General features: G+C 31.4%; 1 protein-coding gene across 4 annotated transcripts in view; it reads left to right on the top strand.

The window, feature by feature from the left end:
* The window catches only part of ATRNL1 (attractin like 1), a 497,977-nt gene that overhangs the window by 141,215 nt on the left and 335,192 nt on the right, over positions 1-21,570 (top strand). For all 4 annotated transcript variants that reach the window (XM_026704834.2, XM_087932664.1, XM_087932666.1 and 1 more), the window contains exons 21-23: positions 6,467-6,519; positions 19,710-19,804; positions 20,864-20,942. In XM_026704834.2, coding sequence (XP_026560619.2) covers positions 6,467-6,519; positions 19,710-19,804; positions 20,864-20,942 — 227 coding nt within the window. The remainder of the gene's footprint in view (positions 1-6,466; positions 6,520-19,709; positions 19,805-20,863; positions 20,943-21,570) is intronic.

Below are 21,570 nucleotides of genomic sequence, written 5' to 3'. Positions count from 1 at the left end.
CCACTAGTGGGCGGTAGGGACCAGGTTGATTACCACTGGTCTAAATTGATCTTTAGAAATCTATTAATATGGCAGGCTTTAAGCTTTATTTAAAGAAGTAAAATCTTCCCTGAACTTACCACAACTGCAGCTATAGTTATATGGGCACATCAGCTCAAGTTTTCTTGACAAATCAAACTGTTTACCACAGCATTCTTCAGAGATCTTTTTCAAGCCAATATGTGTTCCTGTTATTCCATTATGTGCAAATACTAATTTGACTTTTGAGCCCAAAGACATGCTATTCATCTATTTTTTTTGCAAAGCTTGCCAATAGGTATTAGTTTTATTATTTTTTTCAAGGTATAAGACTTTTTTTTTAAAAAAAATGGCAACCTCTTCTCACTAATGGCAATAGTTGTGTAATGGTATTAGGGTGCACTTTTTTGTTACAATCTAAATGTAATTTCCAGGGTGACGTTTGTACATACAATTCAACAGCAAAATTCAATAGCTTTTCTATTGTTACATTTCATTAGAATTCTTCAAATTGACTGTTTTATATTCCCCTGAACATTGGTGGACAACTGCAGGGAAGGAATAAATGCAATGTAAAATGAATTACTGTTAAATGAAAGTAGTTATTTTCATGCAAAATTATTTTGGTATCCAAATTTGGAATGAGAGCAAGGGACAATAACATATGATTTGTAAGATTAAGAGAAGGAAGCTAAATTATTGGTGTATTCTGATAGTATAAGATTTTATCATTTTCTTTCAGTAAAAGGAAATGTGTTTAGCTAATAAAAATAATTGTGAAAATGTGGACTTAACATATATTATTATGGTTCAAGACTGGACATGACGCTGGTTTGCAAACCAACTTGCTTGAATTAATTTCCTATCTGTAAATCTGAGCTTATTATTCTTTAATGTCTTCAAGTGCAATATTTAAATAGAGTTATTCACCACACATTGAATTAGAAAGGAGAAAGAAAAATGACTTAGCAGACACTGGAACAATTCACTAGTCATAACTGAATCGTAGGCGTCCCACTATGAATAAGCTTTTTTTTAAAAAACTTTCTGATTCTTCATATTATACTTGGTTTATTTGCAAATGATAAAATGGCATTCATGAGGATGGTATAGTATTCAAGACCACAGCTTATTTTTGGTTTTCTAAAGTTGACTTGGCCATAACATCTCAATTGAGTCAGTATGAGAGTTCTGGTTGATTTGCAGCCATAATATTCCACAGGACCATGACAAGGAAAACCTTATTTGCTGAGTCTTTGGCATTATCATTTATACCTCCTTCTTATCACCATTTATAAGAATGCACAAACTCACCAAAAGCAAATTTAGAAATAATGCAAAGTATATTATTATCATCATCATCATATTGTTGACAAACTACTTTTAAATACCCAGTAATAAAACTATAGTTAAGGGACTATATGCAGATTACATAAGGTGTCCTTAATTTAATCATCAAACTAACTGATAGCCTTGACTAAATGGATAGAAATTATTCGTTAGATATATTTACAGAATTTCTATCTTAGACAGAATTATCTTAAATAATTCAGAGAAATCAGATGGAGTTCCTTACTTGAGTTTAGAATTAGAGTCTTGATCTGAAAAAGACTTCAGAAACAATTCCTGAAAAAGAAGAAACTTTTTAAAATTTCTTTTCACATGTCTTATTTTGTTACCAATAGAAGGAAAGTACTAATTATTTAGTTTATACTCCTGTCCTTCATTGTTTTATTGGAAGAAAAGCCACTTGATTTTTTATTGGATTTTTAGTTCAGACCACTGTTCTTTTTTCTAAAAACAACCTACTATGTAATGACACATTCTGCCTGAGTAACTGAAACATGGTGTTGAAATGAAAGTAGAAAATTAAAATGTCATTCTCTATATTTGTCTTATTAATTATAGAAATTATAGAGTACAATTGATATTTCAGACTCTGTATTTCTTAAATAGTTCAAAATCTGGACTTTGTGTCTACTTGAAGTATGAATGTTCTTTTACATTAAATATGAAAGAAAAACTATTTGAAAAATAAAAGTGGAAACAGAATATATTACCTTATTATGTAAGGTAATTGTAATTATGACTACGAAATGAATGCACAAAACTGATGAACCAACCGACACACTGTTTGTACATAAGTACGGATGAGAGCTGATGTTTTTATGTTTTGTCTGTTTGCTTGTTTGTTAAAAAAACAATAAAATTGTTTTCAAAAAAAAAAAAGAATATAGCAGTCTGAAAATATTGGCAGATATCTTGTTTATTGTTAATGTTTGCATAAGGATATTAAATGCCATTTTTTTGAGAAGGCAATTGAGGTTTTCTTGTATTTAAGCTGAACAATTATAGTAAAATAATATTTTAGTTCTTTAAACACAAAAAAGATTCAGTTCATGCATATCACTAAGTTTGTGGTCTCAACATTTGTGATATTGAAGCTCCATTTTTGTTTTAGTTTTAAATGTTCCTTTTATTCCACAATGTTAATGCAATGAATGGGAAAAGCCCGAAACATTAATCCGTGTCACAAATTACTACCCATTACTACTACTCAAGTCCTTCCAGGACTGTACCATAAAACAGAGAAGTTTCAATGATTTCCAGGTGTCAATTATAAAAGAGAGTATTGGAAGATTGGAGTAGAAAAGTATCTCAAAAATATCTAACACATCATTTAGCAAGAGACTAGTATAAATAATTGTAATATGACCCAAAGAAAACCAGAGCTAATAACAGATGAAACCTACTAGGAGCCAAATGAAAAATTCAACTTGGATAATATCTGAAAATTGAGGTGAGTTGTAACTTTGAAAAAAAATTAATAATCAGAAAGCTAACCTTTCCTGTTATCTTTAAGATTATCTGGTAAGATGTTTACAAATAGTAAATGTCTGTTTCTTAGACAGAATCTTTTTCTGAGTTAGACTTTTACCAAACACAATAAGTTTGTTATTTTATTCAATACATAAAAATCCTAATTTCATTTGACATTTTGAAGTGAAACAATAAATGCAAGTTACAGTATTATTTGTTTCCTAATTCTGCATCATTTGTTGAACTATTTTATCCATGTTGTAGAACATGGAACTTAGAAAGAATAGACTATTGTATGTTGCATGTTCTACAACATGGGTATAATTTTTCCCAATATCATGTTGTGTTACTCAAACATACATAAAAATTCCAGACCAGGAGAAGATTTGGTTTTGGCAACAGTAGTAGGATCATTTTAATGCACCCCCCTCCCAAATCACCACCACACTTTCCATAATTTGTTCAGCAATATTCAAACAAAGAACTGGTTCTATCCAATGTTCATCTACAGAGGGATAGGAAAGGGGGAAATAATTGTGTTATTAATAATGTTCTAACAGGAATACATTTCCACTGCATAATTCCTCTGAAGAATTTCTTAATGAATTAATAAATAGAATGAATTTTGAGAAGTACACATGGAACATGTGGTAGTTTCTGTCAGTGTTATACAATTACAATACTGTGTGAAATTTTGTGAATTTCATCTGGAGAAATTGTATAAATCTTTATGCAATATCCTGTGCAAACAAAAATATTACTCTTTTTTTATGGAAACCTGGAAAAAGCCCAGTATGCTTTCCACCTACAGAAAATATTTCTAAAAAGAATCCTCAATAGTAAGCCAAAATAAATCCATTATTCCAAAATATATTTGAAAACTGTTATGCCAAAAAATGTATTGCCAAACAAATGGATAAAACATAAAATATTCCAAACCAGCCTAATTTATCACAGCCATAAGTAAGAATGCATAATATTCTAGTAGAAATATATTATCATGAAATCAAACAGAATCTGTTTTAAGACTGACAAGAAGGAGACATATGCAGAAATAATTATTTTAATTGTGACAGCCAACATATTGAATTTTGCTGGATTTTCTTCTACCCAGCTATCTTGTTTTCCACGGCAATGAATCAGAACAAACTGCACTTCAATCATGTTTTGAATATGCCATTTTATTTTCCTTAAAAAAATCATAGTATCTGTTCTAAACAGTGCTACCAAGATTAGCTAGGGCCAGGTAAAGGTTAGAAAAAGGCCACATGCAAGCATTGCTTCCTGAGTTCCACCTATCTTAAGATTGTCCCTCAAGAATCAACTAATATTCTGAGGGAAACTTCAGTTGTGTAAGGTTAGGCATTTGCTACTTTTGCTCAAGTCTATGAGCTGAGAGAGATATAGTTGTCCTTTTTTCTGATTGTCCATTCCTTTCTTCTGTTTCATACTATTTTTATTTTGTTTATAGATTTATTAACAATATTGGATCATTTGCCTGTGTCATATCATTTAAAACAAGGGTGACTTTTGTTTGAAAAACAAAATTATTAACATGTCAGCATGTTAATATTTTGATAGCCTATTAGAATTTGCAACTGTTAGCTTGTTTCTCCAAGCAACTGATTATTTGACTCAGTTTGCCCTCTAGAGAATGGTCATACATTTTGTTTTCATTTCAAACGATGTTGTAAACCATTTTGATAATAAAAATCTTGCTCTAATCTACATATACATAAAGTTAATTTTCCATTTGGATAAATTAGATCTTATCCATATCTTACTCAAATATATTTTAATATGTTATACATTTAAACAAACACTATTGAAATTAAGTATCATAATATCAGTAAGTATCTATATTTTGGATACTCAAAAAAGGAAGAGGAGAAATGTGTAGAAAATAAGATATGAGTATAGTGACCTATTTGTAGTCATGGCACATTGACAAATGTTGAACAGCAGCATGTACTTGACTTTCAAAGAGGTCAGTAGAGAACTTAGAAAATACTATAAATAGCTGGATTAATGTGATAGATTGAATCTTATTGGAACATATTTATAGATTTTATAGTTAATTTTAAAAATGTTCTTGCATTTTGTTCTCAGAAATGTACTTTTGGTGTCATGGCAAGGCACTAATGCATTCTGAAATAAAATAAGCATATGTTTGAACATTTAAATATATTAAATGTTCTTGTATTAGTCACAAACAAATTGAAAAACAATGGGAAAATACTGAGATAAGTTCAGATCCCTTGTATATTGAAATGAGTAAGAAAGTGATGATTAAAAGAGGTCAATTTCTTGTAAAGAAGACGGGAATTTTTAGATTTCCAAGACTGATTTCACTCTTATGTATAGACCAGGCAGGAAAGATGAGCTTATTCTACTGTATTGTAATATTACATTAGCAGAATGTTACTACAAATACTTGTCTCCACTTTTATAGCTCAAGAAACTAGGAAGGCTCTTGTTTGAGTTTCTTGCCACACATTCCTGCTGCAGGCTAAGCTGTTTTTTATCTAATCATTACTTTGGCCATGCCTGGGTATCCTATATCCCAAAGTCATTGTCACCTACCATTATATACATTTAAATTATAAATGAATGTGTTACTGAGGAAAGCAACAAAACTAGTTTTCACATTTCTTGTCCAGTGACTACTATTGATATATTCTGTTCTGTGAAACCATTAGAAGTAGTCATTATGTTGTCTTTCAAGGTATACAAAGAAGTTATTTGAAACATAAAAGGAAAAAAGTTTTACTAAACAACAAACTAAAGTCTAAAATACTACGAAAGAAACTAATTGTGTTAAATATCTTAAAATTATTATGTGCAAGAATGCCATCATTTTAGAATTTTAGGAATGAATGTATATATGTATGTACTGTATGTATGTATATATGTATGTATGTATATATGTAAATGATTACATGGTAGTAATGAGACAGTTAACCTCCCCCATTCTCTTATAAATTAAGTCAATTCCTTATAGAAAGATTGAAATAAGGCCAATGATGGCAGATTATCTGTTCCAGAGTTAGGCATGAAAAGTGACCTTTCAGAGTTTAATTTGGTTTGATTAGCTTTATTCTGGCTGCAGGTAACTGTTCCCTATGTTTGTCTTATGCTTGCAATTAGATCTGAATATATTCTATTGTCTTTTAATAAACATAATTAATTTAATTAACAAAGATGCAATATAATAAATGATAGAGGAACACAGACGGTAGCAGTTAACACTTTTTGTTCCATGTAGTTCCACTAGCTTTTTCTAGCTTGCTAAGAATAAAACTACAGACCAAATGGAAACTAACATCAAACAAGCATAAGTTACCCAAACATCAACAAAAGGCCATTGTATTCCATATCATCTATACATGTTGCAGATTATTGGAGGATTAAAATGGGTTGATGAGAGAATTAAATATTCTAATTTAAAGACATTGTTATAAAGGCATAGAAATACATTATTGGATATGCCGACAAAAATAGTTTTGGTTATGTTTGTTTTCTTCTTGTTTCACTGGCCGTATGAATGTTATATTTAAAATATTCAATATGCTGTATTGTTTATAATGATCAGATGTTTAGCCTTTGTTTTGTCTTTTTTTCCTGGCAGTTGTGACTCTGAAAATAGATATCTTGGTAATCCACTCAGGGGAACATGTTACTGTAAGTATTTGCATATTTCATTTTCCTCTGTTCTTCCTATAACATACACACTAATATATTTTAGACCACTATTGATAGGTTATTATTAGCTGATATTAATTATTAACTAGAAACTATTGATCAGTGGTACGTTTATGACATATATATTTTATTTCTTTCTTCTGTTACTTTTTCTTCCTTCCTTCTGTTCAATCATTCCCAGAGAAGTTCCTACAGTTTTCTTCGCAAAGTTTTTCAGAACTGTTTTGCCATTGACTTCCCTCCTAGGGTAAAAGAAACACCCAATTGTGCCTAAGGCAGGCCTAGAACTCATGGTTTCCACATTTTTATCTTGATCCCTTAGCAACAATAACACACTGTCCCTGGATATAGGGTATATATTAAATGGTAACCTTGACATTTGTTGAACTCCTTGGCAAAGAGATGCATGCATGGGAAAAACAAAATACTTATTATTATTTATTTCAAGATAAATTATTAAAATTTAATGTGCAAACATGTATCATTGCTTTGAAAGATAAATCACTATACTTTCTACTAGGAGGATGGTAACTTGCTTCTGGATACTGAAAGAATGGTTGCTGTGCTTTAAAATGTAATTATAGACAATTATAATATGATATGCCAATCATTTTAATTACATTCAAGATTCAATACAAGAGTCAAATAATTAAAAAAGAACATGTAATGAATTATAGTATCCGGATTTAAATAAATTATAACAAAACATGTATAGACTATTTCAAAAATGTTTATGAGATTTAGTGGTAACAACAAAACATATCTGTAGACTTTCTTGTTATCAACTCTTTTTTTGAGCTCGGAAAAATAAATACAGCCAAATGTAAACAGTGAAGAAGATATGACACTTGTGGGCACTGAACAACTTAAAGAAAAATCTTATTGTAATTCCCTAATAGTCCTGCTTCATAAATCTTCTTTGAGAAAATTTTTACCACACCTAGGTACCCTTCACTTTTAAATAGCTGAAGCCATTTGTCTTCTATTAGTAATTTAGAAATTTGTGGGCTTAGTTTTATATCATCTTGTACTACTTACATTAATTGTAAATCTACACTATGAATAAATTTATTATTTTTTCCAAATTCATTTGCATTCTGTGTTGATGCTTCATCATCCAGATATTAAAAATCTTATCTTAAAAATTCAAGTAAGGGAAAGACCCATGGAAAGCGGCACAAATTATCTGGTTGCAGCAACAAAGACAAGTTACCATATATGTTGAATTTGTTACTTCATTTCACTTTATATTTTGGCCATAGTAAAAAGAGGATCCTAATTTTTGTTTGGAATTTGTAGGAGTTTGTAGGAGATGTAGGAGTTTACATTTTATAAGATAGCTAATCCTTAAGAATAAGTTTTGTAAAGAAAGGGTTTTATATAGGTTCATAGGTGGGTAAGTAGATAAAATACAGGTTGATAGCTATTGCATTAATGTATATTTCAGTTGTTATAAATTTACCACATTAGTGTATTATATACAATCAGTGCTCAGTTGTTGAACATGTGAGGATTGTTTTCAATGTATGCAGCATATTTGTTGTTTCAATACTTTTTGTTAGTGGTGCTTAAACTTATTTTCCGGATCCCATTTTGTCATTTATATTTGAATGAAATGATTTCATCCAATATAATAGTAAAACAGAAAGAGACAGAAACACACAGAGAGACAGAGACAACTTGGGTACCTAAATAGAAAATGGGAGATTATGCATTCTAGTCATGAAAGCCAGTTGGGTCACTTTGGGCAATCTGTCTTTCATTCCCACAATGTGGGGGTCAGGTAACAAGCTGACCCATTTCTGTTCTGTGAACCAATGGATCAATATTCCATTGATAGATAGATAGATAGATAGATAGATAGATAGATAGATAGATAGATAGATAGATAGAAAGAAAGAGAAAGAAAAGTGGACCTTGAACTGAAGTTACAGATACATACTATCATCTATTAAAAGAGTAGAAACAAAGAATTGAAAATTTCTATAGTAAGTGAAAGATGAATGCATTTTCTGGCACTAATTTTTATATGAAGATTGCTACATATATAACATTAAATGTATGTATCAAGATTTATAAGATAAAGAGCTTTCGTGAAACTTTTAAAATTATAGTTCTACATACATTTTCATGAAAGCAAATTGTGTTTTTCATTGAACAGTTTCTCTCCATTTATACATGGCTTGTTTCTGTATGCATTCCACTATTCATATTCTCTGAAAAAGCTATCAGAATATGTTATGCCAGAGATACATCTTTGCCAGTAGTATTGACTTTGACAACAGAAATTTATAATCATATAAAGCAATTATAACTTTATGATGGCTCTTGGTTATGTAGCAGAGGGTGTTGGAATTTTGGTATCCTTTCCATCTGTTTCTTCTGTCCTGTCTACTTGGCAATTCAAAACTTATTTTTACAAAATACGTTTTTTTTTCATTCAACTTTGAATTTTATAATATTACAAAAATTGTAAGCAATTGTGACTTATGGAAATATGTTTAGACAATTGATGAACCATCAACTTATATATATTTGTAATAAATACTTACACATTTAATAATTTTCAAAGTGCCATTTAGGCACTTGGAAATCCAAAAAGCTTTTAAACCTTTGATAATGGCTTCATATTGGAATCTAGCATTTCAAAATGTATGGAGGTACAACGCTCTAGCCATTCTATCATGGTGTATATTATATGAGATGGAAAATTGCCCTCAAGATTTCCCATATGACTGAACATGTAAAACATCAAGAAAGCAAACACATAGAATTTGTTTTATTTTGTCCAGCTTTCTAACTATTCAACTTACAAATATAGGTGGGAATGGAAAGACAGAAGCTGTTGGGTTTGGCTGAAACAGAAATATTTTGGATACATTTATTGTATTTTTTTCTTAAGTGCTTTAACAAGTTTGATTTCATAGAACAAAGTATTTTGGATGGGAGCACAGGTTGAATGCAAATATTTTTACTACCGGTTTTGTGGGCATGGCCATGTGACTGGGTCAGTGTGGCTTCTTCTTTCTTTTTTTTTTTTTTGCAGCACCCAGGTGCCTCTTTTTGCCTCCTGGGCCTCAGGAAACCTTCTGGGTGAAGCAATAAGATAGTGAGGGGGATTCCAGTACAGCTGATCATTGGAACAGATGATCATCAGAAGGAAAAAAAAAAAAAGAAATACTGGTTCTGTCATGCTCTTGTTGGAGTCCGATTCTGAGGTGGAGATTGAGTAGCTGACAGGGAGTGTGAGTGTGGATCCAGTGACTGTGGAAGAAATGGGGAAGGGCACAGTCTGGCTGGGCATTCTGAGGAAAGGGCCTTGATCCACTTCATGTGCTGCAGCTGGGAAGACTGTTTAAAAGGGCAAACTACGCATGGCAAAGTTACTGAAAACAAAGCGTGCATTATCTTTGTCGAGGCTTATCTGGGTTTTGGTGTCCTCCCAACTGTGGAAGTTATCTTTTGGAAGTTGCAATTTATTCTGGTATTAATTACTTCAGCATGGTTTGTGTTGGTTTTTTTATTATATTTACTTTGGGTTCAAACTGCATTTCTTCCCTTTGTAGACTGTTTTTGGAAGAGTTTGATTTCCAGCCAAGGATAACTGGACATTGGGGGCCAAGTTGGAGGCATTAAAGGGAATTTATCTACTTTAGTGATTTTGTTATTTTTATGCCATGCCCCGGGTCATCACAGGTTTGGCCAAACCGGTAGCTGTTTTTTTTACTACCGGTTCAGCCAAATGGTAACAATTTTTTACTACTGGTTTACCTGAACTGGGCCAAACCAGTAGAACACCATCACTGAATTGGGGAATGAATGAAGGAATTTGATTAATATTGATACCTGGATTTGGTTTATAAGTCTGGAAATTGAAGCTGCAAAATCCTGAATGATTTTCCTTCTCAGTGAAGAACTAATACTGTTCTTAATATCAGCTAGAAAGATTAGATAAAAGATTTCAGTGGTAGAATAGATGGAACATCAAATTTTAATATGATTAGTTATTTTACAGTAAAGAAAATCACGGGGACCACCTTTAGAAAATTCTCATCATCTGCATATTTAGCGCTGCTTAATTTTTACAAAAGAAAACAAAATCTGTGCAAACTAAGCATGTATAGATAATAATACTTAAATACAACTTCAAATAGTCTTCAATTTAGATAATTAATTAAAATATAATTTAATTTTCATAAATAATGTAAATGGATTGTTACTTCAATATTACTACATTTCTGAAGATCTATATGAGTGGTTTTTAAACTCTAAATTGTGTCAGCTGGAGTTTTCAAGATACTTGTGAGTAGGTTACATTTAGGAAGAAAAGATTTCACAAATAGTAGGAGCACTGTCATGAGCCAGGAGGCTATAAAATGCAGAACATGTATATTGACTTCATTCTAGCTTTGCTGCTAAAATCTAATGTAGCATTAACTATAATGAAATTAGTTTATTCTTAGGGGACACATAAATTGATCAATAGCTTGAAAATTGTAAACTGGAAATTAAATTTTCTTTGGCAATGTAATAACATGATCAGCTTTATCACAGATGACTAGAGTAAGTGTCTTAAAAAATAAATTTCGAAACAAATTATGTATTACAAATTATTTAGCATATTTTCACTATAATTGTTACAACGTCATTTTGAATATAAGTAATGGAAATAAAGTGTATATCAAATTCAATTTAGTAGTTCTCTGGAAAAAAGGAAAGCAAGCCCAGTTTAAAAATGTTGCTGAAAAGCAAAATTTTGGTTCAGCATCCTTTGAGTTTTATGCTTACAGGATGATTTTGTATGTTAAATCCATTTTGTTTTAAGTCAACATGAATTCAGTGAGTCATAAAGTTATTTGGCACATGTTCATGCATATAGAATGGACACAATTTTGTAAGACGCACAAGCTGCAGATGCAATATTTTATCCCACTGTATTTTTTTCTATTTGTTTTATATGATGGATGTTGATGAATTCTAGATGGAAGCATCCAATTTATGGATTAGCTTTTCATATATTATCAGTCGAAATACATCTGGTTTTAGAATCTATGCTTTTGTATATTAATCACAGAAACAGATGATTTTGAAATGATGAATGCCAATTGGTTGGTATTGATGCCACCTTTATTGTTTTAATAAACTACACTTCAACTAAAAGATTTTATTGATAATCATTTTCAGAAAATTATATTATAATGTACAATTGATTACAGTTACAAATTTCTCTTGAGCATCACAGTCAGATGTGCTGGTTTTAGGATTATTAACAATGTTTGAAATTTGTCCCCTTGATTTATTGTTATTGGTTTGTTGGATGCATATGTGTGTTGGAGTTTGTGTTTTACAGCTCACATATAGTCAATAATCAAAACAAAATCCTTTTTGATTTGTTTACAAAAGAGTAAGATAATCATAGCTTCTATAAAAAATACAGGTAAAACATTTTTTTCTGTAAAAAGACCGTTTTTTTTCTGTGACGTTTTTTCTGTAACTTGGAGACATGCTGTCAAATGACTGGCTGGTGATTTTCGAGCAATGTCTGTTATAATTCTCTATATATTTCTTTGTTTCCTTGAATGCCCAGATGTTGTTTATACAATTCTTGATAAATTATTGGCAATTTTAATTTTTAAAATTATTCCTGATGAAAAGTGCAATCTGATGTACACTCTATATGCACTATGCACTTTATATTCATTTTACATGCACTATTCATGAGAGTTTCTTTCTGCCTTGGTTGTCAGCCTTGGAAAATCTGAACTACTATGTTCTGTCTCCCATTGCTCCCCCACAAGTTAGGATAATTGCTCAGCTTTGATGCGATCATCATTTGATGGGAAGGGGGATATTTGTAGATCGAAGTAATGGTAGCAGTGAGAATTTGGCCTAGGGGGTTAATTGATATTTTGGGGTGCACAGCTTCATTTTAGTAGACTCTGGTATCTATGTCCTGCAATAATAACAAATCTGTATTTCTTCTGAATCTATGCTTTGATTATTATCGTACTGGTATAGCATTAATAATCCATATGCAAGTATGTAAAAGGCTGGAAAGGGATAGGGCAAATACTATAAGAAGAGAGATGCTCTACTATAGGAAGAGACTTTAGATGCTCTATCTTGACAATTTTGATCCATCTACATATGACAATTTTGATCCATCTACATGTGACAATAGTACATAAGCTGTATTTGACTGAATTTAAAATAAGCTTGTTCTAAAAGTGAGTCACTGTATTGTTGATTTAATATTTTGTATTTGTGTGGAACGAATTTATATAAAAAGAGGATATTGAATTAAAAGTTTTCCACCATTCATGCTGACTTAGCAGAACACAGAAGTAAAGAAGAATGAGTCCTTGTATCAGCAAAAAACCCATGATGCTATATTTCTTTATTTCTGTTCGAAAGATTTGTATGTTTTGCTCAAGGAAGAAGATAAATTTGAAACTAGTGAATGTCTTTTAAATTTTCAGAATTCCAGGTAGGGATAGGAGTACAGGTGGTCAGCTATTATTCTTTATGTTTGAGTGCTCCACATAATTTGCTATTCATTCATCTGCAGTTTTCATTTTAAGACAGACTTTCAAGAAAATCACTTAAACGAAAAACACCTGGTCTAGGGTTTGAGCTTTTCTATTACCTGACTTCTTTTTGTACTAGTACCTTCAAGAATTGTGAAGAACTCAAATGTTTAGACAACTTTTGTGTTATTTTTCTTTGTTGTAACTATTAATGTATTTTTAATTGTATTTTTATTGTTACTGGTGTTGTTCCCATTGACTAACAAAACATATTTTTCTGCACCTATTTTGAACAGTATTTCATTAAATATTCCACGACAAGCATATTATACACTAGGCTTGTAATAGAATAACTGTATCCTTCTCCTTTCAAATCTGAACCTGCACATAATCAATGTCACAATAATAAAATACATTTTTATAAGTTCAATTTTGAAATTAACTTTTACCTTTTACTAAAAAAAAAGGTCCTTGAGCACTAGATGGCAGTCTTACAATAGTTCAATAGTTAAAACTCAATATCTTATGAGCATTGTTTTAAAATATAAATGGGAGCAATACTAGAATAAGTTAGAAGAAATTAGTTTTAATAAATGACATTGGAATTTCAGTTCAAGAACTAAAACAACACTAGGTTCTTAATGCAAGACAAGCAATACATACAGTCCAGGTGAACTGAGAGGCATGGCCTAGCAATCTGATTATCTGCTATTGCCTTTCCATAGCAAATTTCCTTCTGGGATCCCATTTGTTTAAACTAAGTACCTCCTATAATTGTAAAGCTGTCATGCTTGACTTAGAGTAATGAGTTCCAGCAATTATGTTTGACACTAATTGACTTTGCAGATTGAGGCTATTTTTATTACTGTTAAATGTAGTAGTAATGATCACCACAAACTGTCATTGTACTCTCAATGTTTGGTAATTTAAGAATAAAAGCTGTCTAGAAAAAACTCTTCCTAATATCTAAGAATAGTTAGTGGAACAAATTGCTTCCCAGATTAGAATATTATACATACTGTAGAAGAAACAATAGTTTTCAGCAGATGGTTTAATGTTATTGGAAAATACATCCTGTTTGTAAATGTAAAACGTAGGATTGTGAAATAACTATAATGGCACATAACTGAGTATTGTCGTACTGAAAAGGTACAGCATTTCCAGTTTTAAAAACCTTTTCATGGATATTAAAACCTTAATCATGTGTGAATGTTTTTAGATTTGTTTTGTATTTGGTCTTTTAAGTTTTCAGAAAAGGGGTATAATATATAGCTTGCCTTTCTTATGATAGATGTTCCACAGCAATCTCTTTAGTGGGAATAAAGATGAAGAGTAATAGCAGTGGCAGGGACCATTATGCAAAGGAATGAAGCAGTCTGAAAGTTACCGCTTCTTTCAGGATAAGTGTCAAAATACAGTATTTGTATATTCCAAGAGAAAAATACACCATAAACTAGAAATAATAGAAACAAACACGTAAAGGATATCTCTGTATGTCCCACTACTTGTCAAATATCTAGGAGGAAGCTGACTTAGCAAAAGCCATTTGCTATCTTTATCCTAGTCATTATTTCTTTTTTTAGCTATCATTTTTCACATACTAAAAATATAAATTAGACTTTTCATCCAGATTTTTTCCACTTCCTTGCATCATTACTATATTTTGAGCGTATATGCAGCAAATATCTATACTTTCAAACATAATCCATTTTTTGAATAATATTCTGGAAAGGCCCCTGTTTGGAATCAAATTACATTAAAGAATGTTTACAAGGGTTTCTACAAATAAAAATTGTAGCTTAATTTTTTTTAATCCAGTTATTTGGATTGTATCTGCTTGGGAAGGACTATTATACTGTATATATTGTTTTGGATTCTGATAGTAAAATATTAGTGATCTTTAAATTAAAAAACTGTTATTCTAGTTTCTTAAGATAACCTAATAACACTGAAGTTTAATACTTGCCCTTTCCAGAGAAATATATTAGAGAAAGGAAAAAAAATACTTTTATTTTAATGAAAGTGTATCAAGTATTGTAGGTTTGTTTGCACTTAGTGGTGGGATTCATATAACTTAACAACCAGATCTCTGCCCTAATGACCAGCTGGATAGGTGTGGCTGGATGATCATGTGACTCTGTGGGCATGGCCAACTCAACATCACTCACGTTGAGGGGTGATTCATCTCAGCCAGCCTCTTGTGACCGTAGGGATGTTGCAACAGTCATTAGTGTGAAATACTGTCATAAGTCACTTTTTTCAGTGCCACTGTAACTTTGAATGGTCACTAAATGAACTGTTGTAAGTCAAGGATTACCTGTACAAAAATACAAAAAGCTTCTTTGCTTGCAAAAAGCTACCCTAAATACCAATCATTAGATTAGAAATGGGGGAATACACACTGACGTTCAATGACAGTCACAGCCATCATGGAAACCTAAACCTATCTGAATGCTTTCTTTTTCATCAGTAATACCTGCAAGCTGGAGTTACAAATCAGGAGGGTGCCAGAGCACCTTGAGAAATTAAAATAGTTAAAATGCAATGATAACTATCAGCGGCCAACTCTTGCTCAAAAAGTGAAGCCCCTTTAGCAGAGAGGTCATTTAAGCTCTCCAGAAAGTGGGTGGGCATATTTGGGATACAAAATGCCGAGCTAAAGAGACAAATTAACTAATTATATAGGGGAACCAGGTTCAAGCCTCCCAAGCTTTTCAGAATCACAATAAAATTAGTACATGCCTATCTCCTTTTTTTAAATCTTACTATCAGTGAGCAATCATGTGCCTTAGCCACTCCAAAGCAATACAAAAGGCAATTGGACTTTCTGGAAACCAAGAACTGCATAGAAAGTTAATAAACAGTTCTACTGAGTAGGTGCAAACAGGTTGAATCCTACCACTGTTTGTACTGCTGCAGAAAAAGATTTTTTTAAATCACCTGGAAATAGCATCAGATGCAAGGCCAGTGTTGAATTACGGACTATTGTCTTCTAATTTTATTTTTAATGTCAATTGCTGTAACAGTTAATTACTATACATTTAATAAATTAATTCTTAATCAATGGAAGCAATTGGGAAGAATCCACATATTTGAATTATGACTTTCATAGTTATTTCCCTTGAGTATCCTTGATGGTATACTAATATAAGAATTATTTGATCTTATATCTGTGATAAAACAGTTGTGAAATAAAAACAATGGAAAGAAAAAAAATTACCTTGAAAATTATATAATGATAATTTTTTTAAAAAATACTGAATTGGAAACTGAATACCAGAACTAATGGATGGCACCTGCCCTAATAATTACTTCAATAATTGAATCAGATAAAATTAAGATGGTCATATCCCCATGTTATTCATTAGTATCCAAGTAGACAGATCTCTTGCTCTCCTATAGGGTTTAGAAAGATAGCGAGTTGTATAGTTAAATACAGAACAGAATGGTCTGGTATTTGAATAAATACAAAATCCAACGTCATAGTGTTTGCCAAAAAATGCCGGCATGACAACTATCCCCATGTGTTTTTTTTTTCCTTTGCACTTTGTATAAACAAACACATTATTTCACACTTGAAATACATTATATTACATTTTGCAGTCTTTAAAAATTATAGATCAAGACTAGTCTCAAGCTCTTTTGTTTATAAAAAATATTATTATTGGAGGCATCAAAGAACTGAATAATTACTTCTTTTAAATGTTGCACACATAATATAGTCAGTTTTGTACGTTAGATATCAAAACCTATTTAAACAAAAATGTAACTGTCTAAGCAATTGTTTAATTTCAATATCTTTGCTGAGTTTTTAAGGAGCAATTCCTTTTCTGATGAGCACACAAGATTCTGTGGAAGGTTAATGGGAGTTTTGTGATTGTATACTGTAGGGAATAACCACATTGCTCTAGTCAAAATACTTATAAAATATGCCTTAACACATAGCCTTTAAAATGCTTTGCTGCAGCCTCTTAATGCTCAGAAACAAATTGAAAGCAAATCTAACCTTCTAGAGCAGCCACATTATTACTCTATGACTATTCCAACTTTGGACAGTTTTCAAAAATAAAACCTGTCAAAAATTAAAAAAAACAGTATGATACACAGCTTGTGAAGTCAAGTCCAGTTAACTAGACTTGCATAGTCCTATTCAGTTGCTGGTATTTATTAGTAATATTTGTAAGTTACTTATCCTATCTTTTAAAATCTCTTATTTATTATAAAAATAATATAGACTGGGTTTTGCAATGAAGTTAATAACCCTGCCAAAGGCTATTCCGCTGTCTAGTTGCATATAATTGTGTTCTCAACCAACATAATTTACATAAGTGGTGGATAAAATAAAATCTTCTCCTCTGTAAATCCCATGCACATCCCAAAGGTCCGGAGGCCTAGATTCCCCTGGAGCAGATCCAATGGGCATGTATGGGACTGTAGGGAGAAGGAGAAACTCCTATAACATGAGTGTTCAGTACCTTGAACAGCGGCGCACACAGACTGGAAGTGAGGCTTGTATTTTAAAAGCTAACCATTTAATCAGCTAACAGAGATAACAAGAAGGCTGCTTGGCTAATGACCACAGCCACTGATAACCTTTCTGACAGCCCTTTTATACTCGGCTGTCAGGAGTCTTAACCAATCAGAATACAATAAAGTTTCCACTGGAAGCGGACCAGAGGGAGAACAGTATACAACAATGAGTGAAATATGCTATGGCAATTTTCAATTTAGCACCACAGCTGCAATGTAAAACTTGCTGTTCAAACACATAAGGAATAATTAAAATGTTTAAATGTTTGAAATTTAAATGATTCCATATGAAAAATATTAAAATAAGATCTTTAGAAAATTATTTTAAAATTGCAAAAGAAAATAGAAAAGGTTTGACTAAAAATCTAAGAAGGTAGCAAAGCTCATTCCCTAACTGGAATGGTCTGAAGAATGCAAAAGGACAGTGTAAAGGGATGAAATCATATAACAGATTTACAGTTTTTTTCCTCATTGTTCAATAAGATCTATTACATCTTTTAAATGCCTCTGTTTGTTTAACTGATTTGCATCTGTTAAACAAACAACCAAAAATGTACAAATAAACATTTCACAAAAAAGCCACCCTTCTTTTCAGTAACAGCCATAACATTCACAGAGTCTGTCAGTTTCTTGATCTGTTGACAGTCAACTTTTTGTGCAGCAAATAACCACAGCTTCACAGACACTATTCAGAGAGTTGTACTGTTTTCCTTCATTGTAAATCTTCCATTTAAGAAGGACTCACAAGTTCTCAATACAGTGTAGGTCAGGTGAGGGAGGGAGCCATGTCCTTATTATTTCATCTTTACTGGCTAGCTACATAATGGAGTACTTTGATGGATGCAATGAAGCATTGTCCTGCATAAAAATGGTCTTGAAAGATGCAGAGTTTTTCCTGTACCCCTACTTTCCTATATTCATCATCATCTTTTAATGACCCCATAATCCCTTGTGAGGTGAAGTCTGGGCAACTGAATGGAGCTGTGTGATTACTGGCTGCGTGCCCTTCTTGTTGCCAATGCGGAGTTATATTCAGCAGATATATTCTTATTATGCCCAGAAAGAGAAACATCTGCCTTTACCTAGAATCAAATTCATAGCCTCCTGATTTTGAGACAAGAGCTCCACTACTACTTTCCTATATTGGTGAATAGACTAGATTGTTAAAGTCTTGAAAGTCTTGAAATGATGATAGATGATCCTACAGTGTTTTTCAAAAATAGAAAAAATAATAGTAAGGATGGATATATAGCCGAAAGCCAAAACAATTGTTAAGAATTATTGCTATCATAAGACAAAAAAACCTGGAAAGAGTGATAGTATAGTAGGAATAAATACTACAACAATATAGGGGGAAAAGTGATTTGGAACACAAGTGAGCATCTATGTTTTACTGCCTAGAAATGTCTTATATCAAATGCATGAATTACATTATCATGCCCACCAAGTACAGTGTATCTTTAAGAAGTTGATGCTGTGTTAGGATCTAAAAATACTTTCCTTTCCTCTTCAAATATTTCTCACTGCTAAGCCTAGTATCATAAATAGTTAAATGGTTTCTCACTGTAAAAATCTTGTGCTGATAACTTCAAGGTCCTATTTTGAATACCCTGAAATGTATAAGAATTAATCACTGTTTCAAACAAACTGCGTCAACAAGCATCTCCTAAATGGCCTAAGAAGTTTCATTGGAATTGGATAAATCTTCCATAGAATGGTAGGCTATAGAGAGGAAAGGAAATCATTTCTGTCCTCTATTATTTATTTGATTTAATATTTGAAATGACTAATTAAAATTATTGACAGATAATAAAGTAATGAAAATATGTGATGGGCAACATACTTGTTGAGCAAGATGGGTGGTTCAAAAATGTGAAATATAAATAAATATGTATACATTGCATTTTAATATTGTATGTTATTTTTCTTAATTCTTGTGGGTTAAGCACAAGAAAGCAGAAATGCACTAAAGAATGACAAAATTTGTAGATAAAGCTTACTATTTCTCTAGCTGAAATGTATACATTCTAAACGATATTGAAGTTTTCATGAATCTGAAACCTTCTGAATTCAACATGAACTTATCTGTTCATTTTAATATTTTGTTCACAGATAGTTTACTGATTGACTACCAGTTTACCTTCAGTCTGTTACAAGAAGATGATCGTCATCACACCGCCATAAACTTCATTGCAAATCCTGAACAGGTAAGTTGATATAAATGAGAACCTGTGTTATAATTTTCTATTTTAGTTTTATATGTAGCTCTAAACAAATCTCTTAGAAAAACAGAATGGAACCAAATAGAAATGTGATAGGTAACTTCAAGACAACCAGGAACTGGTGATGTAACTGTTAGCTTTGCAAAGCTTATTACTGAAGCTGAGGAAAATAATGGCTGTTCTTCTCATATTAATACTCTTGTTCTTACAATTCTAAATAATAAGCTAGTTTGTTATCCCTCATTCCATTTCTTCATTATTCAGTGTCACTAATTTGGTCTATGGAGCATATGGTTAGTATTAACTAATCAAACTGCTTCTGTGAGGTATAATGGTCCTGCTCTGGAAGCAGTCATATAAACATATAAGGATAAATGATGTAGGTTATGAAAAAAGAACTCCATATAAATCTGTAATATTGTTAAATTTTAGATTTAAAAAAAAACCTTTTGTAGACTTGATATTGGTGGCTGAGTCTTTATTTCTTAGACTTTTGTAAGATTAAGGAGTATTCTACTTTATTATTTTTGAAATTAAACTCATTTACTTAACAATACTTTAATACTACCTCCTGTTGAGGAAGCAAAAATCTGTTGTAATTATTGGACATCATTTCTTGAAGTTTAAGGAGATGCAGTATTAAACACTTCTAAAAAAAATTCAAACATAAGCTATACTTCTTCAAAGGTATACATAAAGCATATCTGAAGCAAATTAAGTATATAATTCATCTTACAAAATAACAAAATGACTGCATAATGCTAAACATTGATTAAAATATTACCTTTAATCCAATTTTTTTTAAAAAAAATTTCTCCTTTTTTTCTACTAATCTTTTGGATTTTGGAAAATTTTAGTTCTCTACTAGTAGCTGTATTTAATAGTTCTCTTTACCTAGAGATCCTTTCTGTTGATAGCTATAGGAATGGGAAGGGTGCCTTGCATTTCCTGAATCAAATCCAGGGTGTTTAGGGTTAATATCTATGTTTTATTACTTATGAACTATAAGCTCTTTATAATGTAATGTTTATGTTTTATTTTTAGTCAAACAAAAATTTGGACATATCAATTAATGCATCAAATAACTTTAACCTGAATATCACATGGTCTATTGGCTCTACCGGTAAGGAAGACATTATGAGTAGTTTCCCTTTTTAATATTATCACACGTAGTAATGTGCTCATTATATTTACATGATTGCTTTTTGTTTCTTATTAGTAAATGTTAATAAAATACATTCTTTTCCCATTCCTATTATGACATTATTAATGACATTACTTAAAATAGATAATTTGCAAATTAAATTAAGGTTCATTAACATGTTAACTTTCTTATTCAATTAAAATTACTTGAGTAACAAAACCTTGTATGCTCTTTAAAATTTTATAGTGGCAGTGTTATGAACAGAGTGATTTTAATTAAGATAAATTACTTCCTTGACTACAGCAGAGACTGAGTTTTTAATTTCTTTGTTTCAGTGTTGAAACTTGGAATTTAATTATAAACCTTAACATTGATATCAAACAAGAAAATTTTTCTGTGTATTCTCATAAAAGAATCTGCCTATTATCTGTTCTTTCTCCCGCACTCAAACTTTTGGATCCAGTTTTTTCATTGTTTTTTAATAAAAAGCTTTGTTTAGAAAGTTTCCTTGTATTTGTTCTGTTGACTTCAGAAAATATATTCAAGCAGAGCATCCTTGATTGAATTTTAATGAATTATGCAGAATGAAAATGGAAGCTTTGCAATT

This window comes from Pseudonaja textilis, chromosome 4 (genome assembly GCF_049901715.1).
Source record: "Pseudonaja textilis isolate UNSWEBS1 chromosome 4, rPseTex1.2, whole genome shotgun sequence".
Taxonomy (NCBI): Eukaryota; Metazoa; Chordata; class Lepidosauria; order Squamata; family Elapidae; genus Pseudonaja; species Pseudonaja textilis.
Note: the sequence above shows the minus strand (reverse complement) of the source record. Positions and strands in the feature narration are given on the sequence as shown.